General features: G+C 40.7%; 1 protein-coding gene across 2 annotated transcripts in view; it reads left to right on the top strand.

The window, feature by feature from the left end:
* DYRK1A (dual specificity tyrosine phosphorylation regulated kinase 1A) overlaps positions 1-22,877 on the top strand; it is a 134,949-nt gene extending 112,072 nt beyond the window's left edge. For both annotated transcript variants that reach the window (XM_070750419.1, XM_070750418.1), the window contains 9 exons: positions 9,424-9,516; positions 10,971-11,159; positions 11,881-12,028; positions 13,433-13,719; positions 15,742-15,888; positions 15,991-16,131; positions 18,040-18,346; positions 18,577-18,701; positions 19,648-22,877. In XM_070750419.1, coding sequence (XP_070606520.1) covers positions 9,424-9,516; positions 10,971-11,159; positions 11,881-12,028; positions 13,433-13,719; positions 15,742-15,888; positions 15,991-16,131; positions 18,040-18,346; positions 18,577-18,701; positions 19,648-20,274 — 2,064 coding nt within the window. In that variant the 3' untranslated portion in view covers positions 20,275-22,877. The remainder of the gene's footprint in view (positions 1-9,423; positions 9,517-10,970; positions 11,160-11,880; positions 12,029-13,432; positions 13,720-15,741; positions 15,889-15,990; positions 16,132-18,039; positions 18,347-18,576; positions 18,702-19,647) is intronic.
* Positions 22,878-27,660: the final 4,783 nt, after the last annotated feature.

The raw sequence follows: 27,660 nt of genomic DNA on the forward strand, positions 1-27,660 counted from the left end.
TTGGAACTAAGGAGGCAAAGTTAAAGCTATAAAGTTAAAGAGGCTGAACATTTGGGTGCATCTGATACATCGAAGGTAGCTTTTACTATGCTTTTTTTGAGCTTTAAGGAGGTGCTAATGTGATTTTCCATGCTTTATTAGCTAAACGATCTTCCCTTAGCCTGCTTTTTTCATTGCTGCTCCCTTGACAATCAGCTGAGCCTTTTCGGTGCTAACGAATGAAGTGATCTGCTAGCGAAGTGATCTTCCCTTTGCCTGCTTGCTTCTCTTATAAACTTTTTTTTCCCCCCAACCATGGGTTAAAAAGCAAGCATGTGCACTTAAAACCAGCAAACTGACATGCTGAAGCTGACCAGACTAAGGACTAGCCAGATGAATACCTGGTAGGCAGATTATTTTTTCCCTATTTTCCTACCCCAAAACTAAGGTGCGTCTTATACTCTGAACAATAGGTAATTTAAACAAGGACTACCTATAACATATTCTACAGATGAAATATAAAAACCTATAACATATTATTCAGATGAAATATAATCAACAAATATAACTTCATTCTTCAGCTATCAAAACAATTGTATTTACCCAGTTTGGATAGACCAAGATTGTTTTGGTTTGATCAGGCCATTTGTATCTTGTTATAATTTCTATCCATTGCTGGCTTTCTGGGCCTGTCATAACTTCACCTGAGCTCCTTTAGGAAGATTGTTTCAGGATGTCCCAGGCTTGCCTTCATGGCTGCCATAATGGCCCTATGGCATAAGGTCACACCAAATCTCACCCACCCCTAGCAAACCCGTGTTTTTCACAATGACATCTGGACTAAAGCAGAGTTATATACAATCACCACTATTGTTTATCACCTACATTGAGAGCAGAAGCAAAGAAGCCAAATCCAGGAATGAAAATAATATCAATGAACTACTTTTTGCTGATGATTAGGCATTGATAGTAAGTACACCTAAGAAGCTGCAATAACATTTTATGACCAAAATCACAAGACAAATAGTATGAGAATTAGCAAAGTGAAAACAGAAGTAATGATAATTGGAAGAACAAAGCATGCCCTAAACATAGTAACAGAAGAAACAAGCATAAAACAAATATCAAAAGTTCAATATCTGTAAACAACATTCATGGATGATGGTAAAATTGACAAAAAGATTAACACCCAATGCAATATTAAGACAAAACAAGTATTGGGATAACTTGTTCCACTTCTATAAGATAAGGCAATATCTATCAGCACAAAGAAGCATATTATACAAAACATATACACCTTGTAATACCAGTACCAAACATAGACACTTAGAAGAAGCGAGTTCTGTGTTGACACAATGGAGAGAGAATCCTTTTAAATGCCATGAAGTGTCAGTCTTCATAGTCCACTGGCATTTAGAGGTAAACCTTGAGAAGTATGCAAAACATTCAACTTGGAAACATTTCAATTTTAAAAAATGATGTAGCATGATTACAGATGTAAATAAACCTGAAAAAGGTGTTCCAAGGCTGGAGCATTCATTTTAAAATACAGTACAGTGATCCCCGATCATTGCGAGGGTTCCGTTCCAGGACCCCCCGCAACGAGCGGGTTTTCGCGAAGTAGCGCTGCGGAAGTAAAAACACCATCTGCGCATGCGCAGATGGTGTTTTTACTTCCCAGCAGCGAGGAGCCGAAGATTGGGGTTTCCCCGCCGCCCACGCAAACTCCTCGCTGCTGCCGCGCCCGCCGCTCGCCCGCCCTTCGCCCGCCGTTCGCTCGCTGCTCGCCCGGCCACCCGGGTTCGTTTGGTTTCGGGACATGCCGGCGGCGACGTTTTAAAACAGCCGCGCGGCTTCCCAACTGAGTCCTGAAGTTCGCCTTTGACTTCGGGACTCAGTTGGGAAGCCGCACAGCTTCCCAACTGAAAGGGAAAGGCCCCCCAGGCCGGCTCCGATCATTTTAAAACAGGCGCGCCGCTTCTCCGCTGACTCCTGGCGAACTTCCCCGCTTTAGGAGTCAGCGGAGAAGCCACGCGCCTGTTTTAAAAGATCGGAGCCGGCCTGGGGGGGCTTTCCAGCAACCCCCGAGCCCCCAACCCGGGCGAAGGGCGTGCGAGCCGGGCGAAGGGCGTGCGAGCCGGGCGAACGGCGTGCGAAGGGCGGGCGAGCGGCGAAGGGCGGGTGGCCAGGCAAAGGGCGGGTGGCCGGGCGAAGGGCGGGCGAGCAGCGAAGGGCGGGTGGCCGGGCGAAGGGCGGGCGAACGGGTGCTGGGGGGGCTTCGCCCTCCCGCCAGCAAGAGGGGGAAGACCCAGGGAAGCCGCCCAGCAGCTGATCTGCCCGGCGCCATCTACGCATGCGTGCCCATAGAAAAAAGGGTGCGCATGCGCAGATGGTGTTTTTTACTTCCGGGTTGCAAAATCGCAAATTAGCCCGTTCGCAATGATCGGGAACGCAATAACCGGGGGATCACTGTATTCCAGTCTTATTTCACGTTCAAAACACCAGTTTTTGAATTTGAAAGGGAAGAGTCACGCATCTTATGCTCAAAATGTCAAAAGTAAAATGTTTGGCAACACATTTAACTCATATTTATCAAGATGTTAAACTCCAGTGCTGTGTGACGACTGCATACTGGTAGAATTTCCCTACACTGTTCTGGACAGCCAGACCTTAAACATGAACATTCGAGTTTTATAAGGTTGTCAGAGTTTGTGGAAAGAGAGATGGATTTTTATGGACTGTGACCATAGTATCTTTGCTTTCTACACCAATAGAAAAAGGAAAGTTTGTAAATCCCTTAGAATTATAATTCTGTAGTACTGTGATGTAGAGTGTCACTTGGCACAGTGACTTAGATGACACTGTCATCTAAGTGTTATCTTTGTGTTGATTGTGATTAAACAACACATAAAATAGTTTATTGTGTTGCATTTTTATTGAACTTAGAAACCCAACAGTCACTGTTTTTGTTGGGAAAAAGTATTGGAAGCTTTATATGTAATAATTGGTAATACCTCCTTACTTATTAGAGCTGTGACTTTGAAAACTTTTTTGTACCTGCTGATCAGTCCTGCACAGCATCCTTGAGATGTTTTGGCCTAATTTATTTTAAAAAGTGGCCTCAAGACACAACTAACCTTTGGGCTTTATGCAGTAACTCCCTGCTTCCAGTCGTAGCACAGCATTTCGTTTGCAAGCTAACTGAGACTTTAACTCAGCTATTCCAAAACATGTTATTTCTTCTGTTACAGTCACCTGCAGTATACTACATGTATTTATGTTTTTAGATTCATTGTTGTGTTCATATTTTTTTTAACTTTGCATGGAGATAATTGGACAATCTCCTTTCAAATTTGCCAATGCAACCCAGAATCCATTGTTCTCTCAGTTGTAATACTTGGGTCTTGAGATTCCAAGTCATCATACATATTGTACACAACTGTGAAGCTGTGTGCTTCACAGTTGGGTACAGTATTCTTAGTTGAAATCCAGTGTTTCATTTTCTCCAAATGTATTTCTCATTAATGCTAAAAAGTACAACTTATTTGTCACAGAATGAAAGATATAGCAATTTTAAGCAGACTACACTGCCAGTATTAGCAACGATGTTAAACATTCTAATGCAAGGAAGGAAACCTTAACCAACACTGCTTAATAGCACAGTACACAGATCAATTGCCAGTTTGAACATCACTAGTTGTTATAAAATATAGAATGGGACTGAAGTTTTAAGCACAATTTGAACAACTACCTCAAAAATTTAAAGGGGAAAAAAACCTGGAAGACCTTTGACCTCCTCGCTTGCACACTATTATACAATCCTCTTTAGCAGCGCTCTTTAGCAGCGCCCTATGGCAGAGCAGCAACAGTTCCTCTCCCTAAAGGCGAGAAAGAAATTGGCCAATTGCAGGCCCGCTTTCCTCCCCGCCCCCTTGCCTCTCCACCTCCTCCTCCCCTCCTCCTCCGCGGTGAGTGGACGCGAAATTCATGAAAAGGCGATAGGCAATTGAAAAACTGTCCTCTGAAAGTCACAGCTAAGTGCACCATGGCTAAGTTTGTGTGTGGGGGGGAGGCGGCTGCTTGAAAACCCCTGACCTCCATCGCCTCCCCCCCACGGCACAAGGCGAGCACACCTCGCCGCTGACACAGGCGGCAGGGACTGCCCTGTCCCCCCTGCGCAAAACTACGCAGCCCCAGATCGCTCGCTTCTCCAGCCAGCAAAGCCGACTGCCCGGCTTTGCTGGCTGATGCAGGAAAGGAAAGCGTCACATTTAAAAAGCACGCCACTTTCTGGGACTGCGGCGCCGTGGTGGCCTTCAAGCGCGGCCCTTCGCGGCGCCCCACCACCCGTTCCTGCAGGAAGAGATCGGGCACGAGGCGGCTGGGTGCCGGGGAGGGCGAAGGAGTGGACGCGCCTCTCAGCTGCAGAGCGGAACGGGGGTGGAGATCAGTGGCGGAGTCCGGCGCTGGGGCCATGCGGGACCGCTCATCCAGGCGCGTGTGGACCGGCAAGCCTGGATGAGCGGTCCCGCATGGCCCCAGGCCCCCAATGCCGGACTCCGCCGCTTATCTCCACCCCCGTTCCGCTCTGCAGCTGAGAGGCACGTCCACTCCTTCGCCCTCCCCGGCACCCAGCGTCCGTCCCCACGCCGCCTCCACCTCCCGGTAAAGTGCCCGATCTCTTCCTGCAGGAACGGGTGGTGGGGCGCCGCGAAGGGCCGCGCTTGAAGGCCACCACGGCGCCGCAGTCCCAGAAAGTGGCGTGCTTTTTAAATGTGACGCTTTCCTTTCCTGCATCAGCCAGCAAAGCCGGGCAGTCGGCTTTGCTGGCTGGAGAAGCGAGCGATCTGGGGCTGCGTAGTTTTGCGCATGGGGGATAGGGGGACAGGGCAGTCCCCGCCGCCTATGTCAGCGGCGAGGTGTGCTCGCCTTGTGCCGTGGGGGGGAGGCGATGGAGGTCAGGGGTTTTCAAGCAGCCGCCTCCCCCCCACACAGAGATAAGAGAGAGAAAGAAAGAGAGGGACAGAGAGAAAGAAAGAGGGACAGAGAGAAAGAAAGAGAGGGACAGAGAGAAAGAAAGAGGGACAGAGAGAAAGAAAGAGAGGGACAGAGAGAAAGAAAGATTGACAGAGAGAAAGAAAGAGACAGAGAGAAAGAAAGAGGGACAGAGAGTAAGAAAGAGAGGGACAGAGAGAAAGAAAGAGGGACAGAGAGAAAGAAAGAGAGGGACAGAGAGAAAGAAAGAGACAGAGAGAAAGAAAGAGGGACAGAGAGTAAGAAAGAGAGGGACAGAGAGAAAGAAAGGGACAGAGAGAAAGATAGAGAGGGACAGAGAAAGAAAGAGGGACAGAGAGAAAGAAAGAGAGGGACAGAGAAAAAGAAAGAGAGGGACAGAGAAAAAGAAAGAGAGGGACAGAGAGAAAGAAAGAGGGACAGAGAAAGGGAGAGAGAGAAAGAGAAAGAAAGGGAGAGAGAAAGAGGGAGAGAAAGAGAGTGAGTGAGAGAAAGAGAAGAGAGAAAGAAAGAAAGAGAGAGGGGGGAGAGAAAGAGGGAAAGATAGAGAGGGAGAGAGAAAGGAAGAGGAGAGATAGAAAGGGAGAGAGAGAGAAAGGAGGAGACAGAGAGAGGGAGAGAGAAAGAAAGAGGGAGAGATATAAAGAGAGTGAGTGAGAGAAAGAGAAGAGAGAGAAAGAGAGAGAGAGGACAGAGAGAAAGAGAGAGAACTAGAAAGACAGAAGGACAGAGAGAAAGGGAGAGAGAGAGAAAGAGGAAGAATAAATATTAAATATTGTATTTGTTCCCATTTTGTTTTTTACTTTAAATAATGTATGTGCAGTGTGCGTAGGGATTTGTTCACACGTTTTTTTAATAGTCCGGCCCTCCAACAGTCTGAGAGACAGTGAACTGGCCCCCTGTGTAAAAAGTTTGGGGATCCCTGCTCTTTAGTATATGTGGGCTTCAGGGCCAAAATAATGTGCTACCCTCAGTTATGGGACCAAATCAATAGTAGTAGCAATAGCACTTACACTTGTATACCACTTCACAGTACTTTGCAGCCCTCTGTAAGCTGTTTTACCATGTCAGCATATTGTCCTCAACAATCTGGGTCCTCATTTTACTAATCTGAGAAGGATGGAAGGCTGAGTCAACCCTTATCAATTCTAACGCTGGTTGTTTTACTTGCTGTCTGGGCTCCATAAGTTCTATTATAGTTTATAAGTCCTACGTATTTTCAGCCATCAGCGTAATGTCATCAATATAATAATAAGCAGATTATTCATGTTTCTTCCTCCAATTCTGTTCTGTGCACAGCCCTCGAAGAGAAACCCCCAACTCAAAAATCCTTTATTTTATGAATAAATCAAACTCTTTATTGATATAAACACACGTAATGAAAAACAGGTTTTAAAAGACTCGGAGAAAGGAGGATTTTCTTTTTGAGAGCTAAATGTCAACAAGGTCCAGGAAAACGCCAAGGTCCGTCTAATCAGCATTCCAATAGATAACAAAGCCCATTTATCATTTAAGCATATGAATTTCGCTCACCAGAATCCTGGCAATAAGCATCCACCTGAGAATTAGTGCTATTGAGGCAGAAATCATGGTTTTAAAGCTTCGCTCAAGCACCCCCCCGTTTCGCATCTCTTCCATTGAACAACGTTGAAACTCCACACCCCATTTCCCAAGATCCTTTGACTTTATAATACCTGGAAGTGACATCACCCCACAAAGGGGCTAAGTCAATTCACCAGTACCTTTTACTATGTATCTCCTCTTGCCTTCTGAGCAATCTCCTCTAGCGAGGGTCTATCCACGGGCTATCCACTCTTATGTCTCCCTCATTCTCTGACTGGGTCCACTCCTCCACTGACATATCAGGCCCCTCTAGTGGTCCCTCGGGCTCACACAGGTCACTTTCTCCCTCACTCTCACTCTCTGCTTCAGCTGGCAACCTCCCTGGCCCTGGGTATCCAGAGGGGCCTGGCTCATACTCCTCAGAATCTGGCTCATACTCCAGAGGGGCCTGGCTCATACTCCTCAGAATCTGGCTCATACTCCTCAGAATCTGGCTCATACTCCAGAGGGGCCTGGCTCATACTCCTCAGAATCTGACAAGACCAGAATCTGACAAGACCAAATGTATTTCTCATTAATGCTAAAAAGTACAACTTATTTGTCACAGAATGAAAGATATAGCAATTTTAAGCAGTATTAGCAATGATGTTAAATGTTCTAATGCAAGGAAGGAAACCCTGTGTACCCAGTACACAGATAAATTGCCAGTTTGAACATCCCTAGTTGTTATAAAATATAGAATGGGACTGAAGTTTTAAACACAATTTGAACAACTACCTCAAAAATTTAAAGGGGGAAAAAACCTGGAAGACCTTTGGCCCCCTCGCTTGCACACTATTATACAATCCTGTTTAGTATGTGTGGGCTTCAGGGCCAAAATAATATGCTACCCTCAGTTATGGAACCAAATCAATAGTAGTAGCAATAGCACTCACACCTATATGCCACTTCACAGTGGCACAGTGGCAAAGAGGTGGATAAGGAGCACTCACAACAAATTCTAAAACCATATTCATGTTCTTCCACTTTCTTCCTTCAATTATAAAACCACCTTAATGTTCTTCCTGTCCAGCTTCCTATATATAGGAAAAATATATTTATACCCTATACAGTGATCCCTCGATTTTCGCAATCTCGATCTTCGCGAAACGCTATATCACGATTTTTCCCACCCGATGACGTCACTCTCTTCCTTCCTTTCTCATCTTTCTTTCTCTCTCTTTCTCTATCTTGCTTCTTCCTCTCTCACACTCTCTTCCTCCCTCTCTCATCTCTTTCTTTCCTTCTCTCTCTTTCTCTATCTCTCCCCCTCTTGCTGGCGGGCGGCGTGCGGGCGAGCGGGGGCATCAGCGAGGAGCCGGGGTTTCCCCTTTGCGTGGGCGGCTGGGAAACCCCGATCTTCGTCTGCTCGCTGCTGCTGCGCCAAGCAGATCAGCTGCTGGGCGGCCGAAGGAACCTTCCCTGGGTCTTCCCCCTCTTGCTGGCTGGCGGGCGAGCGGCGGGCATCAGCGAGGAGCCGGGGTTTCCCCTTTGCGTGGGCGGCCGGGAAGACCCAGGGAAGGTTCCTTCGGCCGCCCAGCAGCTGATCTTCTCGGTAGCGCAGCAGCAGCGAGGAGCCGAATCGGGGTTTCCCCGCACGCGCAGATGGTGTTTTTACTTCCGCAACCCTACATCGCAAAAAATCGATTATCGCGAGGGGTCTTGGAACGGAACCCTCGCGATAATAGAGGGATCACTGTATATTCTTTTAAAAGGGTGTGTGTGTAAATGAAACACAATATAATGCTCAAGAAGCTGCAAAGAACCCCTTTTACCAACAAAAATTTATAGGCCACTCACACATTCTCTGATGTCAGTGTTCATCAGTCTACCAAAAGGGGAAAATGGAACAAAACTAATACACATGGTAATATATCTAGAAGGAAACCACTCCTTTACAGAAAGTACAATGCTATGTTTTAGATTTGACAATAGTCACTTGGATGATACAGTAAAACTATATTTTGTCTGTCAAATTTCAAAGTCTCTGCTTCTATATTCAAATTATTTGAGGTTGCACCTTATAATGTCCATTCTGCATTCCTCTGAATTGAAGGCCCTGTTTTATAAAATACTTTGTCATGGCAGGAAGTCATCTCTGGACAGAATTTGATGTGCTTGGAAAAAAGTAACATGTAGAACTGTAGATGGATTTTCAAGATACTGTAATGCAAGCTTGTAGAAATTACAAGTGGATAGTAGATGTTTAGGCCGAAGATTCTGCTGTTGAAATCCATCAGGGAAAACTACTAACAGTCACTATCTCCAAGTCTCTTCATTGCTTATCTTTATTGAATAATGGCCATATTCCAAAATTTAAGGATTAAGGACAATCTGCATTTTTCAGGACAGTGTTCATATCTTTTCATTCAAATTCTTTGTGTAATATCAAGTTAGACTGGAAAAGGATACCTTTATCATTTGAAAGGATTTCTTCAAAAGAATATTCATCTGCTTTAGAAACAGTTGCCCTATATTTTGTAACAAAGATGCAATTTAATTTTATTCTATTTTTAACAGAACAATCTCATAAAAGAGTGCATAAACCAAAATCGACTATACATTCATAGATGAAAAATAAATATTCCTTTTTGGGTATAATCAAACCATTAAAATCATACCATAATTTTAACTTTGAATAAAAGCTGAAGGTTTTTTAAAAAAATAAATTTTAGCACCTGTCATTTTAAATGTTTTGCTTTTTAAATATATTTCTGGTTATTCTTTTGATGAATATATAATGTATAATCCTTAATTTTTAAATTTTATCTGATCAATTTTTTTAGATTTTATCTGATTAAGGTTATATATGATATTGTTATTTTACAGAGGCGAATGCCACTAACGTTCCGTGATCCAGCAGCTGCTCCTTTAAGGAAACTGTCTGTGGATTTGATCAAAACCTATAAACATATTAATGAGGTAAACTTTGCATAATTCATTGTTAACTTTTTTTTCATATAAGTTTTTTTTATTGTGACTAGAATGTGTTTACTAATACTAAAATGCAAGTTAAATCTATAGTTTTACTCTGTTGTTGTAATGCATTTTTTGGACATTAAATGTACAATTGAAAGAAAAAGTATTCTAAATTTATACTGTTGATATGGCCTTGAAGACTATATCACCACTCAACAGTATTATTAATATAAATGCTTATATTAATAAAATTATTCTTTGCAATTATTCTTACTGTTGCAAATTTGTTGTAGGCAAAAGTACTTATCTGCTAAAAGAAAAGAAAAGCTACTGTCTTTTTTTTATGGATGAAAAGTGGGAGATGCAATAAAATACAGTGATACCTTGTCTTACAAACTTAATTGGTTCCAGGACAAGGTTCTTAAGGTGAAAAGTTTGTAAGACGAAACAATGTTTCCCATAGGAATCAATGGAAAAGCGATTAATGTGTGCAAGCCCAAAATTCACCCCTTTTGCCAGCCGAAGCGCCAGTTTTTGCGCTACTGGGATTTCCCTGAGGCTCCCCTCCATGGGAAACCCCACCTCCGTGCAATACTGCAGGGGAATCCCAGCAGGGGAATCCCAACATCGCAAAAACGAGCACTTTGCTGGCAATGGAAGTTTGGAGGTGGGGTTTCCCAGCGAAGGGAGTATCAGTGAAATTGCAGAATCGCAAAGACACTGAACTCCTTGAAACCCCACCTCCAAACCTCTGTGTTTTTGCAATGCTGTGATTTCACTGAGGCTCCCCTCACTGGGAATCCCACCTCTGGACTTCCGTTGCCAGCGAAGTGCTCGTTTTTGCGCTGCTGGGATTCCCCTGCAGCATCACAAAAACACGGAAGTCTGGAGGTGGGGTTTCCCATGGAGGAGAGCCTCAGGGAAATCCCATCAGCACAAAAACGGGTGCTTCACTGGCAACGGAAGTCCGGAGGTGGGGCATCCCAGCGGTGGTGGTAGGTTTGTAAGGTGAAAATAGTTTGTAAGAAGATGCAAAAAAATCTTAAACCCCGGGTTTGTATCTCGAAAAGTTTGTATGACGAGGCGTTTGCAAGACGAGGTATCACTGTACTATAAAGTTAATTTATCCACTTCACTTGAATGACAGATAGTCACTTAGACTTGTTTCTGAGAGGGTAGAAAAGTGTTCATCATCATCATAGCACAACTTTCTTTCATAGAACATAGCCAATATTCTTATTTGCAAAGCTTTGCAACACTGGATCTTAGAGATTTCTCTTCTTTTCTCTAAGCCAGAGAGTAGAAAAATGTTTCTTGCTTATGTCCAGATTCCAGCCATCATTAAACCACTAAAATCACCTTAAACTTTTCTACAGTCTTCCCCTTTTCTCTGCCATTAAAGAGCAATAGTGTATGATACAAAGTGACTATGCAATAATTGCATTTCCTTATCTCAGGTTTACTATGCAAAAAAGAAGCGACGACATCAACAGGGACAAGGAGATGATTCTAGTCACAAAAAAGAGCGGAAAGTTTATAATGATGGATACGATGATGACAACTATGACTACATTGTGAAAAATGGGGAAAAATGGATGGATCGTTATGAAATTGATTCTTTAATAGGCAAAGGCTCATTTGGACAGGTAATGATTCAATATTTGAATAAAAGCAACGTAAAGTGATATCCTATCAAAGTCATATATGGATGGTTTTTTTTTAATATATTCTTTACAATCCTTTTTTTTTTTTTTACTATGATGGTGGTGGGGAAGAAAACCCCATTTTAATGTGTTGATGTGCACATATACTATAGCTATAGATATTGATAGCCAGATACTACATTCTATTTCTTAACAACCTACTAATATATAATGCAACAATATGGTATGCATGTACCCATGTTTTCCCGAAAATAAAACCCTGTCTTATCTTTATTTAACTCTAGTGCTTGGCCTTATTGCCGTGCACTCAAAAGTCTGATTGGGCTTATTTTAGGGAAAACAGTATCATCACAGATACTACTCACTATAAATTCTGTGTAGATTTACCCAAAGTTCTATTTCAATTCTTTTTACTTCTGATTATGCAAGTAGTTTTAAGTGTTAGCTTTCATGTGATTTGACAAATATAGAATTTTAGAAAACTTTTAATCATTAATTAATTCCAAAAATTTTCAAGTTCTTTTCCTCCTTTCAAAAATCTGGACTGTTTTTATCATCTACACAAATACATATGTATTGAAGAAGTTCTGTTGTTTATAGAAGGTGTTTTATTTCAATAATTGTTTTGTCTTTTTCTTTTAATATGTAGTTGTATCTATTTTGTGTTTTTCTTTTCTATATTTCTGCATTTACATTTCTACAGGTTGTAAAGGCGTATGACCGTGTGGAACAGGAGTGGGTAGCTATTAAAATTATAAAGAACAAGAAGGCTTTCCTAAATCAAGCCCAAATTGAAGTGCGACTTCTCGAGCTTATGAACAAACATGACACAGAAATGAAATATTACATAGGTATATCTTTTCAAGAGATAGCTTTTGACTATTCAGTTTTTGTAATGATCAACCATTATATTTATAATTGTGAAATTATAAAAAGTAGCCTTTTCTGAACTAATGACAGTTCTGTAACTAAAATTAACTTTTCGTAATTCAGAATGATTTAATTATTTTATGCATTCTGTTGCAGAATCAAATATAATGCATAAGTGATTCTAAAGCAGCACTAACAAAATTTGCTTGTACATACTTGATTCTAGACAAGAAAATAAAGGCGCACATTATCTTTGTAATAGCAGCAGTATGTTTCTTCTTTAATTGTTGCATTTAGTGCAATTAAATTTTAGTCTAATTTAAAATAGTTCAAGAAAAAAGGTTGTATGATTATCAGAAACCTGAAGCCTCAAGCATAGGAAGTCTATAAATGAAGGGTTATAGTTTGTAGTTTTTAGAAAAAGCAAGTGCCACAATTTTAATGTTAGCACCATGTGATTTTCAAAGAAAGAAATTACCTATAACTTTTTTCCCAAAAGGAACTTTTTGTTTCTGAATATAGAAAACTAAAAGGACAGTTATACTTTAAAAAAAATTGACAGACTTTTGGACAAACTTTGGAAGCAATAGCTTTCTTAGGAAGATGCTTAAAGATTTGAGACTACAGTGATCCCTCGATTATCGCGAGGGTTCCGTTCCAAGACCCCTCGCGATAATCGATTTTTCGTGATGTAGGGTTGCGGAAGTAAAAACACCATCTGCGCATGCGCACCCTTTTTTTTCATGGACGCGCATGCGCAGATGGTGGAGTTTGCGTGGGCGGCGGGGAAGACCCAGGGAAGGTTCCTTCCGCCGCCCAGCAGCTGATCTGCTCGGTAGCGCAGCAGCAGCGAGCAGACGAAGATCGGGGTTTCCCCTTTGCGTGGGCGGCGGGGAAACCCCGATCTTTGTCTGCTCGCTGCTGCTGCGACCGCCCAGCAGCTGATCTGCTCGGTAGCGCAGCAGCAGCGAGCAGACAAAGATCGGGGTTTCCCCGCCGCCCACGCAAAGGGGAAACCCCGATTCGGCTCCTCGCTGCTGCTGCGCTGCCGAGCAGATCAGCTGCTGGGCGGCCGAAGGAACCTTCCCTGGGTCTTCCTCGCTGATGCCCCCGCTCGCCCGCCGCCCGCCAGCAAGAGGGGGAGAGATAGAGAAAGAGAGAGAAGGAAAGAAAGAGATGAGAGAGGGAGGAAGAGAGTGTGAGAGAGGAAGAAGCAAGATAGAGAGAGAGAGAGAGAGAAAGAAAGATGAGAAAGGAAGGAAGAGAGTGACGTCATCGGGTGGGAAAAATCGCGATATAGCGTTTCGCGAGGAACGAGATCGCGAAAATCGAGGGATCACTGTATACCTATAATTTAACACCTCCGCCCCTCTTTTTTCTTTCAGTGCATTTGAAGCGTCACTTTATGTTTCGAAACCATCTCTGTTTAGTTTTTGAAATGCTCTCCTATAATCTTTATGACCTTTTGCGGAATACAAATTTCAGAGGGGTTTCATTGAACTTGACGCGAAAGTTTGCACAACAGATGTGTACTGCACTGCTTTTTCTTGCAACTCCTGAACTTAGTATCATTCACTGTGATCTAAAACCTGAGAACATCTTGCTGTGTAACCCCAAACGAAGCGCTATCAAAATAGTCGATTTTGGCAGTTCTTGCCAGCTTGGACAGCGGGTAAGTATTATCACAACAAGATATTTCAGTATTGCTTATTGTTTTGTTTTGTTTATAATTTTAAATAAATCAACATACTCCAAAAATAATTTTATATGTTCCTAATTACTACATAAGGACAAAATGTTTTTAGCGATAAAGGGACTGCCACTATTTCTGCATGTTTCCTAACTAAGAATTCAAAATGTACAGTATATATCCATGCGGCTGCAGTGTAGTAAGTGATAATTCTGTTTGCAGTGTATTGTACAGTTAAGCTCTGTTGAAATGTTTACTAAATCAAAGCCAGAATGTTAGTTTTGCATTTAAATAAAATAAAAACATATATTTGCCAGTGCATAGTTTTGACAGCTCAAATAGCAGAATAATTCTATTTCAGAAAGCAGAAGGACACAGTTTTGTTTTTGTTTTTAAAATTTCTTGAAGTTATGCTTTTTAGGTTTGAGTCAAGGATTCTTTAATGGAATTCTAAATCTGTAGACTGATCTGGTTAGCATTTTTTTTTTTAAAAAAACCATCCCAAAGAGGTCACAGTAAACTACTTTATTGCTGTTAGCCGCGCCGAGTTTTCGGAGAGGGGCGGCATATAAATCCAATAAACTTGAAACTTGAAACTTTCATATTGTCAATAAATTATATAGATGTGGAGTCCTTATTACTCTCTGGGATTGATTGCTTGTATAAGTCTCATTACCCAGTTAAGCAATATTATCTATGCTGGTGAGTGTAAGATTGGTTTATGTACTGTATATTGCCCTGCCAATATTGGTGCGGGTATGATTTTTTCCTTTGTCAATCCTGAAGTATAGTTTTCTAGTCAATTATTTTCCTGATATATCCCTGATTATTTGAGTGTTGGTTGTTGGAGAGGATATGTTCTAATCTTTTGGTTTCCTACTGTAAATAAATAGGCAGCAAATTCCACACTTATTTAATACTGGCGATGTTATCTGCTTGGGTATTAAAATGTCTGGAAACAAACAACTGCATCATTCAACCTTGAGTTAAATAGATTATCTTGCTGAAATATATCGATATGTCCCTGCATCACCTGAAGTTGAACTCTACTTGAAGGAGGCTTATTTTATTGTGTTGTTTAGAATCTAGTAGCAAATTTATATTATAGTTTTTATAGTATAATTCTACATATGTCGGGCCCAAGCAAACCGATCTCCATATGAAGGGTTGAAGTAGACTGATTTATTTCAACCTATATATAATAGAAGGGTCTCTCCAGACAGCTTGCCCTCTCCAGATAAGGTTATACGGAATGTGCGTTTGTGTGTGTGTGTGGGGGGGGGGGTGTCAGTCCAAGCTGTACAATGACTTGAGAGTAATCCAGTGATGACAAACCTATAGCATGCGTGCCAGAGTTGGCATGCAGAGCCATATTTGCTGGCACATGAGCGGTTGCCCTAGCTCAGCTACAGCACGCATGTGTGCGTCGGCCAGCTGATTTTTGGCTTGCGCGGAGGCTCTGTGAAGGTGTTTTCAGCTTCAAGAGGGTCTCCAGCGGACAGGGGAGGGCAAATAATGGGCCTCAGGCCTACCAGAAATCTGGGAATGGGCTGTTTCCAGCTTCCAGAGAGCCTGTGACGGGCAGGGAAGGCCATTTTCATCCTCCCCAGGCATTAAATTATGGGGGTGGGCACTCATGCACGCGTGATAGCACGCACACACATGCGCTTTCAGCACCAGAGGGAAAAAAAGGTTTGCCATCACTGGAGTAATCCCTTCCTGATTCCTCCTTCTTGCTTGGTTGGTAGTTTCCCAATATCATATGAATCTTTCCACAAATAAGGAAACAGAATTGCAATCTATGAAGCAAAGTATTTTTAACATTTTCTGCTGTATAAATTGTATATTTAACTTTAAGCTTCTTTTTTAATTACCAAGTTTTATAGCATTTAAATTTTTTCTCTCATTTTGTATTTCAAACAAATTATGTGCAATATAGAGTCATTACTTTGTAAGTAGAATTTTTTTGGGATTATTTAATGTCTTTGTTTTTATAAAATGCAGATATATCAATATATCCAGAGTCGTTTTTATCGATCGCCTGAGGTGCTATTGGGAATGCCTTATGATCTTGCAATTGATATGTGGTCCCTTGGTTGTATCTTAGTGGAAATGCACACTGGAGAACCTCTTTTCAGTGGAGCAAATGAGGTACGTTGATATTCATATGAATTTTTATTATGTTGAGTTGCATATTTCGTAAGTTTTAAATATTTGGTTACACTTCTAATTTGTTTTCCTCGTTTGAAACAGGTTGATCAGATGAATAAAATAGTGGAGGTTTTGGGTGTACCGCCTGCTCATATTCTTGACCAAGCACCAAAAGCAAAAAAGTTTTTTGAGAAGTTGCCAGATGGCTCTTGGACCTTAAAAAAGACCAAAGATGGGAAAAGGGTAAATAGCTATTTTGATCTTTGATCTAGATTAATCTGTTTGTAGCTATGTTGGCTTCCTTGGCTAAGAAACAGAGATGAACACTGTTCCCTAGGATCAGAATCAACTGGAGAGGGGGAAACATTTAATAATCCTGGTTTAAATGTGAACAATTTCAATTGTTCTCTATTAAATCATTGGGAAGGCAGAACACCCAGGATGTACCCTCTTTCTGTGAAACAGCTATGTCAAAGGATGTGGGACGTAGATGTTGGTGATCTATTGCCCAGGGCAAATGGGTAGAGGCGTGTCACCTGATGAGATAAGTTGGAGAATAATCACCCAAGGAGAATGAATGGAGATGAAAAGTGCCATTCTATCAGAGTTGCATTTGCGGATATTAGCCAGTTTGTGCCCAAGCAGCAAACCAGTCCAGCCAGTCTACCAACCCAACCAGCCAGCCACAGACCCGTAGAAATGGAGTTGAAGTCTTCAATGAAACACAGCAGCAGTAGGAAGTTGTGGGAAAATATATTTACTTCTTTATACTACTAGTACTAATACTATCTATACTATACATACAATAAACTAGTATCTTACTAGTACCTTGCTACAACTGTCTTAGTTCAAAAACTCACAGGAACCAACTTATACAGCATTACAGCTTCTTCAGAGCACACTTCTCACGAACAGCAACAGCACACAGTTAACAGCGAACAGACAGAAAGAGCAGGTAGCTCAATTGCCTCTGAATGACTCAGCATTCTTAACTGAGGCCTACTTTCTGCATTGTGGTATTACCTAGGGATTTTTAATTCTTGACACATTCCACCCAAGGTCACCTAACTGGCTTTGTGTTTAAGGCAGGACTAGAACTCAAGGTCTCTCAGCTTCTACCTTGATGCCTTAATCTGTACACTAAACTGGCTCTGAATATTTCAGGGACTCATCCAGGCAGTCAACAGGAGTCAAAAACAAAAACAAGCACCATAATAAAAACCAAAATACCCTAAATCAAGGGCAGGTGTTTTTTAAAAAACAAACAAACAACTGGAAGTATTGCTAGCACACTGATCTGAAATAATAAAAAATGCAACTACAGTGGTGCCTCGGTTCTCGACCACAATTCGTTCCAGAAGTGTGGTCAAGAACCGATTTGGTCGAGTACCTAATTTATTTATCCCATAGGAAATAATGGAAATGGATTTAATTGGTTCCTAGCCCGTGTTAACTCGCTGGGAACCAATTAAATCTATTTTCTTTATTTCCTATGGGATAAATAAATTCGGTACTCCAAGCTGCAGGAAGGGTGGGGGCGGCTGCAATTCCGGCAGCTTTGGGGGGCTCCTTTCCTCAATGCTTCGTATTATTACCTGTAAGCAGCTGCAAAAACTTTCTCCTTCACGGCGGCGGCTTCCCTTCGAGGAGCAACAGCGCCGGGAACGTCACGTAATGAAGGGAAGCTGCTGGAGCGGCGGCAACTGCTGAGATGGCTCCAGCGGCTTCCCTTCATCACGTGACGTTCCTGGCGCTGTTGCTACTCGAAGGGAAGCCACCACCGTTGCCGCCGCCGGGAAGAAGAAAGTTTTTGCAGCTGCTTACAGGTAATAAGAGGAAGCAATGAGGAAAGGAGCCCCCCGAAGCTGCCTGGATTGCAGCCACCCCCACCCTTCCTGCAGCTTGGAGCTCTTATAGAGCTCCTCAGCCCCCTGAAGCTGCTGGGATTGCAGCAGCCCCTGGCAGTAACATTTCAGATAATGAACAAAATTTTCTGTGGTTGTTCGGTATCCGAATTTTTGTTCAGATACCGAAGCAAATTTTTGCTGAAAATTTTGTTCGTTATCCGAAATGTATGAGAACCAAAGCGTTCAAGTACCGAGGTACCACTGTATATTTTAAAAATGTAAATAATTTCTAATTTTTTAACAGGAGTACAAACCACCTGGAACCCGTAAACTTCACAATATACTTGGAGTTGAAACAGGAGGACCAGGAGCGCGTCGTGCTGGGGAGTCGGGTCATACTGTAGCTGACTACTTGAAGTTTAAAGACCTCATCTTAAGGATGCTTGATTATGATCCAAAAACCCGAATTCAACCTTATTATGCTCTTCAGCATAGTTTCTTTAAGAAAACAGCAGATGAAGGTACAAACACAAGTAACAGTGTCTCTACAAGTCCTGCTATGGAACAGTCGCAGTCTTCAGGAACCACTTCTAGCACATCTTCAAGCTCAGGTACACTCATGATTCCTACAACATTTTTGAAATGAAGTCATTAGAAGAATATTTATTATATGCATAAAATGTTTTTATATTATTTTAAATCTGGCTCTCTTTCTCCTTTTAAAAATTTTAGCTAGACTTTTTCCTTTTGTAATGAACATATTTATTATGCTTTCCCGTTGTCAACATCAAAATTTCTGATTATATCATCTTCAACATGTTTGTTTTGCTTATGATTAAAGGTGGCTCTTCGGGGACAAGCAACAGTGGAAGAGCACGGTCAGATCCAACACACCAGCATCGGCATAGTAGTGGACACTTCACTGCTGCTGTACAAGCTATGGATTGTGAAACACACAGTCCTCAGGTAGTTTTGAAAGGATGTCTCTGTTAACTAATTATTGGTATGCTTAAATACCCAAATAGTTCTGCTTCATGATCCACAATCTTTTACCAATTCTGCAACTATTATTTTTATTGTTCAGATAATTATTTGATAATTTAGTTAAAACCGAAATACAGTGATACCTTGTCTTACAAACTTAATTGGTTCCGGGACGAGGTTCTTAAGGTGAAAAGTTTGTAAGACGAAACAATGTTTTCCATAGGAATCAATGGAAAAGTGATTAATGCGTGCAAGCCCAAAATTCATCCCTTTTGCCAGCCGAAGCACCCATTTTTGCGCTGCTGGGATTCCCCTGAGGCTCCCCTCCATGGGAAATCCCACTTCCAGACTTCCATTGCCAGCGAAGCACCTTTTTTTGCACTGCTGGGATTCCCCTGCAGCATCACAAAAACACGGAAGTCTGGAGGTGGGGTTTCCCATAGAGGGGAGCCTCAGGGGAATCCCAGCAGCACAAAAACAGGTGCTTCTCTGGCAACAGAAGTCTGGAGGCGGGGCATCCCAGAGGCAGCAGTGGGTTTGTAAGGTGAAAATAGTTTATAAGAAGAGGCAAAAAAATCTTAAACCCCGGATTTGTATCTTGAAAAGTTTGTATGACGAGGCGTTTGTAAGACGAGGTATCACTGTAATTGCCAAAATCACAATGTTAAAATTGTTTGAAGAGTTGACTTATGCGTGTTTGATAATCAGATCTAAGAATTTTTGTAATACTGCAAGAAGTTGATACTAATAAGTAATGATCATATTTCATTTTTTCATAGTTTTAAGTTATACTTTTGGCAACAGATAAATCAAGTTCAGTGTAGTACAAATATTAACTGCTTTGTTTAGATTTTATGACATAAAATAACTTTACTCCTCCTTTGTGTGTGTGTGTGTGTGTGTGTGTTTGTATGTATTGTTGTTATAGGTTCGACAGCCGTTTCCTCCTCCTCTTGGTTGGCCAGGAAGTGAAGCTCCTACACAAGTCACTGTTGAAACCCATCCAGTTCAAGAAACCTCTTTCCATGTTCCTCCTCAGCAACAAAATGCATTACACCATCATCATGGAAATAATTCCCACCACCACCATCACCACCACCTTCATCACCACCATCATCATGGACAGCAGGCCTTAGGTAGTCGGACCAGGCCAAGGGTCTACAATTCTCCAACAAACAGCTCGTCCACCCAAGATTCCATGGAAGTGGGCCATGGTCACCACTCCATGACATCCCTGTCTTCCTCAACAACTTCTTCCTCTACATCTTCCTCCTCAACTGGTAATCAAGGCAATCAGGCCTATCAGAACCGTCCTGTGGCTGCTAACGCGTTAGACTTTGGACAAAATGGAGCTATGGACGTCAATTTAACGGTCTATTCTAATCCACATCAAGAAACTGGCATAGCAGGACACCCAACGTACCAGTTTTCTGCTAACACAGGTCCTGCTCATTACATGACTGAAGGACATCTTACAATGAGACAGGGAATTGATAGGGAAGAATCTCCCATGACAGGAGTTTGTGTTCAGCAAAGTCCTGTGGCCAGCTCGTGACTAAACTGAAACAGATTTGTTTCTTGTGTGTTTTTATAGAAGTGGTGTTTTTCAAAAAAAAAAAAAAAAAGTGCAAAGCTGCTTGAATCAGGAGGAGATAGACTTATTGAACCGCTACAGAAGGGCAAAGCTAACTATTTTTTTAAACTTGAACAGATTGCAGTGAAGTTTTTAGAGCCATGTTCATACCTATCCTAGATAGCTTTGAGAAGATTTCTCACCTTTTTGCCCATTTTAATTATTACAACCAAGTCACATATATTTTTCCCCTTGTTCAACAGAATGAGCATTCAAGAGTTGATCTTAGTTGCAAGCATATTTTAGGGCATGCCCAGAATCATATAAATGGGCATTTTGAGGTTTTTCTTTCTTTTTAAAAAAATATTAAAGGGGGAGGGGTGGGGAGTAATAATGAATTTCCATTCCCCAAACATACATGAACACAAAAAGCAGTACTGTAAGGAAGAGGGACCCTAAGATTACAAAACAGAATCTTTAGCTGTAAAAAGGATGGTTGTAATGGTGTTCATGAGACACATTAAGCATGCTAAGTGGCGGTGATTAAGACTCTTATCTGAACCTACTGAGAATCAAAGCAGCAATTATATTGGGATTCTGTGTCTCATGTTTGAGGCTACAATCAGTTAGTATTGAAATAAGACTGGTCCTGTAAGTAAGGTGCACTGAGAAGCAATCAGCAGGTTGGTCTTGACCAGTCCAGGGGAAGTCTTAAGTGGTGGTCTTTGGGATAACCTTTGGCCTTATGGATTTGGACTCTAAGTTAGAAGAGCCTACCATTTCAGATGCAATCACTTTTGGACATGCTTTTGCAGATAGTCCTTAATGCTGAAAACACAGAGAATGGGTAATTCAAGAGGCCTTTCTTTTAAAATAGACTTTGTGACCCACTTATTGTAAGGTATTGCAAGGTCACTTTGCGTGTGTCATAAAGCTGACTTCCTTATTGGTTGAAGGTCACAGGAGTAGTGGTTTGCTTTTGATGAAAATAGCTACAACTGTGTTCCTCTCTGCTTTTCACTTTCTTTTTTTTCCCCTCTTCCTCCTAAGTCTTTTTCCTCTTTTTGCTTTTTCTGGGCACGTGGTTTCTCCACTGTTACTTCTGCACAAAGATGTCTTCTGTTCAACCTGAACATTTTTAAAAATGCAGAATTTTATGTGACTGCTTTTTTGCCTCACAATTATGCTGTGAATTTTACAAATTTTTTTCTTTTTTGATAATTTATTGTACCAAAGCTGTTTTTATAGCACATAGATGTCTGTAACCAATAATGTAGCAGTTCTGCACTTTGACACAAGGTGTAACTAGACCATTTTTAAATGTCAGTTGAAAATTATGGCTGTACTATTGCTTAAACAAAACTGGAACTGTTGTTTATTCATAGCCAATACATTTACAACAGTCTGTGTATTGAACATGATAGATAGGACATCTAATTCAACACTATAACATCTGTTGCATTATAAATGTGTTCAAGCTTCTGAAAGTAAAAGGGACAGTAAAGCCAGAAGCTATGAAACCAGCAGTTAATTTGTTGTATCCCTTATTAGCATAAATGTATACCTGAAGGCAAGACCTTGATTGCATGAACAGATCCAAAACATTAAGATGAGTGAAGTAAAAAAAACAAAAAGGCTAAGTGAAATCTGAGACTGAATAGACTGTACTTAACAGGAGGTCTGCTGCCTTAATTTAACATAATCAGCTTGGCAGTTGGCTAAATTTCAGAACCCTTTGGAAGATTTTTTTAAAATTACTAATACGAACATTGTGAATAAAATTGAGGAATTAGGGTAATAAAGTGGTTATCTTTCCAGATTAACACTTTTCGCCCTTTACACGAACAGAAGCAGTAATCTACCTCTGCCAGTAAACCAGTTAAAAAGGCCGTTAAACAAAATACTATGGAGTTCAGACTGGTTAATCCTTATAGCAAACTAGGTCGGTTCTTCTGAACAATTTTTTTTTTCTTTTTTATAATCATTCCTTATATTGGCAACAGAGGCTGAATGCAGTGGAAGTATGAAAGAATGCTTTAGAAATAAGGAGTTTTTGTAAAGCAACTTTTTTTATCAAGGTATCCATATTTATTTTATATTGCGATCTCAAGCCTATGAATTGATGTTTTTGAACTTCTGCAGTTCAAAAATGTTTGCTGGGCAAAAGGCTGTCGTCACAACAGTGGAGCATTGAGCTTAGCAATACAAAACAGAATCCAATATGTACTGCTGTCTAGGAATATAAGGGTAACAAATATGGGTAATTTTTCTTGTGCTGGTTGCCATACCTTAACAAGCACCAAAAATTCTGTTTTTAAATTTACATAAAGAAAAATCATAAACTCCAGTGCTTCTGCATACTGTGTTATGTTACAGTCCAGTTTTGTGTGCTTTACTACACAGTTTGGTTACAGGACTTCTGTGCATTGTAAACATAAACAGCATGGAAAAAAGGTTAAATACCTGTGTTCAGATTGTAAGATCTAGTCCGGACTTGCTGTGTATATTGTAACGTTAAATGAAAAGACAAGCCCTTTGTATTATAGTCATGCAGTCTTATGTATGATAAACAGTTGAATAATTTGTCCTCAGACTCTTTACTGTGCTTTAAAAAAATAACTTAAGATAAAATGTAAACATAGTAAAATCTTCCTATGCAATTAACCTACTTCAAGGCCTGGTCTGCTAGGTATGATTATAGTAACATGTAAATATTAGAAACATTTGAGACAGATTTTAAGAATATGGAAGTAAAACTTGGAGGTGTAATATATTATTTTGAGTTTTTAATTCAAATAGCAAGACATTTTTTGAAATGCCCACACCTCTTCTCTGTTTTATTCTGACTGTAAAGCATAATTTTTAGTTTTTAATTGTATACATTTTTACATTAAGTACTTTTCATATATTTCTTTTATTTATATAGTGCCTAAACAAGAGTGATCTCACAGCTGTACAAAACTGTAAAACAGTTCTGATACTGCCAACAAGCTTACAAACCAGCCACAGCACTACAGGAATGTACTTCCCCGAACTAAGTTAAAGTATTAAATTAGAAATACATTTTTGGAAAAAAAAGATACATTTAGAATTTCTTAATCCATTCATCGTAATTTTCTTTGGTTTTTAAAATTGATGATCCTTTTTCACTTGATACCTCATTATGAGGTAATGTGCAGGGACGTATTGTACTGCATCATTGTATTGTTTATGGCTGTGAGAAGCTGTTAAACCAAAAGTCAAAACATGCTTGTTTAGTCTCTTGTATGCAATGTTCAGAAAATGGGCCATGGACATTCTCAGTATTCATATCTTAATCAGGAAGAAAGATTAAGAACAAAATTAGGCCCCATACAGCAGGGGTCCCCAACCACCGCCGCGGACCAGTACCGGGCCGCGGGGCATGTTGCACCGGTCCGTGGAGTCAGCAGCTGCCGGCCCTCATGCCGCCACCCCCTCCCTCCAGCGCTTCGCCTCCCGCCGGGCAAGAGGCTTCAGGAGGCAGGTTCTGCCGGCCACAGGACGATGGACGGGACAGAGGGTCGGGAAGGACCGAGAGGCTCAAGCCTCTTTTGGCTTCTGCCGCGGGGCGCTTTTGCGTTTTTGGCTGGGGAGAGGCAGGAGGGCCAGCCTGACCCCCTCTCTCCAGCGCTTAGCTCCCGCTGGGCACGAGGGCTTGGGAGTAGGTTCTGCCAGCCATAGAGCGATGGCGGTAAAGAGGGGTGGGGAGGACCAGCACCCCCATGCTTAATCCCGCCCCCAACCACACCCCTTTCCGCTCCCACCGGGCCATAGCAAAATTGTCTTGCTGAAACTGGTCCCTGGTGGAAAAAACGTTGGGGACCACTGCCATACAGGACCAAATTTTGTTCTTACCTGGAGCACTTGGCAAAGAAATCAATAGAGCTCTCGCTCCCTCAATTGCCTGCTATAGTATGTATGGATATTGCTGCAAGAAGCAAGTACATTCTTCATGAAACCCTTCTTCTCTATGTAGTATGTGGGTAGCAAGAAGAGAAGGGTAGAACATAACTATGGTGAGGCTGTTTGTAGGCTTTCCATGCAAATATACTTGCATGGGCTTATCTTTACAAAACAGGGTCTAAACTAATAAATAATGCAAAATTTATCACGAATAATTGGGTTTTAGCCTAATTTCTTCTAAAATGTTAAGAATGTGAAATGGTGGTTATCCTTTTTTAGGATAAAAGACTTTATACCAATGGTTTTTATTTCAATTACTCATTGTGCCCAAATAACTTTTAAAAAGTAATATGTGTTATGACTAGTTTTAATGCAAGGCTGCACAATACATTGCTTTTGTATGTCCAAATTTGCACACATAAAGGACCTATGAAACCACAGGAGGATTGATCATAGCTAGTTGATGTATTATTGTTACAAGGTTATCAGTCAGTTTACATTTTGTCACATTCAGATGGGGATTGGTCACAAAAAATAGATGAGGGAATTCAGTTTAGCTTTTGTTGTATAGCAGTTTCCCGTTATTGTTTTAAATGTAAATAACCGATAATGTTGAGATAGGATTCGACCTGAAACTACACCTATTTGAACACAGGAGGAAAAAACACTTTGTAAAAGTCCTTTAATAAGTTGAGGACAAAGAAGAAACCATACGAACTGGAAGTGTTTGCAGAACTGCAAATTCACATTACCTGTTTTTATTAATATTGTTTAAGGAAGGAGGAGTTAAGTTATTTCTTGCCCCAATCAAGATTACTGGTAATGAAATTAAGTTCTGTGCTTGCAGCATAATCTGACTCATTGAAGACTGGTTTAAATCCTTAAATTGAAGAATGTCTAAGTTCAAATGACAACGTATTTGTTGTTTTCATTCAAGTTTGATTTGAACTTTTGGGTTATGCATCTGCACAGAAACCTGTTTATTTATTTATTAGATTTGTATGCCGCCTCTCTCTGTAGACTTGGGGCGGCTAATAACAAACTCGGGGCAGCTAACAACAAAATCTGTTCTGAATCTGCTAAAATCTATAAGATTTTTTTTGACTATGCATTGCTACTACTGAGCTTCCAATCTCTTTTTAGCTTGTACGGTGTTAACACTTTGACCTAAAGTAGAATAGTCTTTCTGATTTTCTTTGGATTTTTTTCTTCCCTCCAATTCTTTGAACTGCTTTAAATTGTTTGCACAGATGAAACACTCACTTCTGATGGGTGTAAATGTTTTTTTTTTTTAGCTTGATGAAGTTCATCAGTTATGTTTATTTAAGTAAGGCAGCAAAGCAGGTACATCATAATTGATCTCATTTGCACTGGAAATAAGCTTGCCAGGAAAGGTTGGAGTGGTATAAATTCCAACAGCTATTGCAAAGATTCTCTAGAATCCCACATGAGACTGAAGGTCTGATTTCAACTAGCATTGAAAAGTTGTTGTCTTCTGCAATTTCACACATATTCCTCAATTTGTATTGTGCTGCCCTGATTCAAATTCTCCAACCTTGCTGATTCATCTTCAGGCAAGGAAATCCATCTTGGAAAGATTTCACCAAATCACACATGAGTGCTCCAGACAACCCTAAATGGAATTGTCAGAGCTGCAATATTCCCATTCCACTGACATTGTTGTCTACATTATGCTTACTGTGTTTCTACAGGTCATCTCCAATGTCAATCTGCGTGAGTTGTGTATCCATTCTGCTTGGTCCTTCCAGCATTAAGCTTTCCATCAATGCATCTATATCTGGGCAGCCCAAGATATGAAACAGACCATCCATATTTTCAGATGCCATTAGATAATCATGCTTTAGGCCAGGGGTCTACAAGCATTTGGAAGTTGAGGGCCAGGTCTGAAGGCCACATTGGACATTCAAGGGATATCTATGGAGATTCTCAGTCATCCAGATCATAGTTGTCCCAGAAGTACTTTTTCAAGAGGTAACTGGACTTCCTAGTTTTTATTTGAAGATATCGCACTTCTCATCCAAGAAGCTCATCCAAGGAATAGGGGGAAGATCAGTTTTATAAATGAGAGAATAAAATTTAATCTAATGGAATGTGTTTCATTTTGCTCAATATGATACGATTCACAACAACAGCAAAAAAAAAAGTGATAACTACAAAGAACAATGCTTTGTTTGTATGGACAAATGATATAAGAAAAAATGTCAAATTACAAATGCTCTGAAGCAATAATGAATTGGTTACTTCAGATAAGAAAAAAAGGCTATTTTATTGAATAAATTTTATTTATTTAAATTTTACAAATTTACATTAAATGAGAATCTGCCCAATTTTGTGGCACAGAATACAAATAATAAATACACTCCAAAAAGAACTTCAGTAAAACAAAGCAAAGAAGTTCTGGCAATTAGATGTTTAATTCACATGAAGCACAAAATGAGTTAATTACTGTTGGTGCCATCACTTCTTATATCTGGGACATAAAACAAAAACAAACTACTGGATCAGGCAACTTTCCAATTGGCTCAAAGCCAGTGCAAATTTTAAAGGGGAAGCTGCCTCCCCTTCCTCATCCAGCAACCCTCCATCTGGTTTACAATGCCCCTCCTTTGGAAAAATCTAGGAAATATTCCTGGTCTTCCAGATTGTTTTCCTCCAAGGTCTTCGAGGAAGATCATTTACCTGGGATCCATCTCAGCATGTCTTCTTGACCAAAAACCACCAATTTCTCAGTATGGCCAACCTTTGCTAAGGCTGCTAGTCAGAAGTTGTTCATTGCTACTGTTCTTTCCTGCCCCATTCATCCACTAATAGCATTCCTGTGGATCTATCTGAACTTAGGTGATTAAAAGTTTGTGAACCCTCTTCAACATTTATGCATAAATATGACCTAAAACATTGTCTCCCCGAGTCCAAAAATGAATTAAATGAGAAATAAAGGAATCAAAATATTATTGCTCATTTATTCATTGAGGAAAGTGATCCAAAGGTACATATCAAATATGTGACCCTTTGCTTTCAGTAACTGGGGTGCTTCCTTTGGGCAGGAACAACTGCAACTTCTTTTTTTTAAAAGGAAAAGAAAATATGTTAACATTTTCAGTAGACCTAGTAAAAATTAATATAAGCCAAACTACAAAAAAATAGGAGGGGGGGGGGGTAGAAGGAAAAAATGGAAAAGAAAGAAAAATAATATAGTAAATAGAAAAAATGATTAAGAACTTAAATCTCTCCATTGTAACAAATATGAATAATTATAAATGCCTTAAAACGTTCTTTTCATTTTTCTGTAATTTTTATTACAACTTTAACAAATCTCTTGTAAATTAAATATGAGCAAGTTAACCCTGTCACTCAGCAGGAAAAAGGAGATCTTAATCCTGCTGTACAGGGCTTTAGTTACACCCCATTTGAAGAGATCTAACT

Source organism: Erythrolamprus reginae, chromosome 4 (assembly GCF_031021105.1).
Source record: "Erythrolamprus reginae isolate rEryReg1 chromosome 4, rEryReg1.hap1, whole genome shotgun sequence".
NCBI lineage: Eukaryota > Metazoa > Chordata > Lepidosauria > Squamata > Dipsadidae > Erythrolamprus > Erythrolamprus reginae.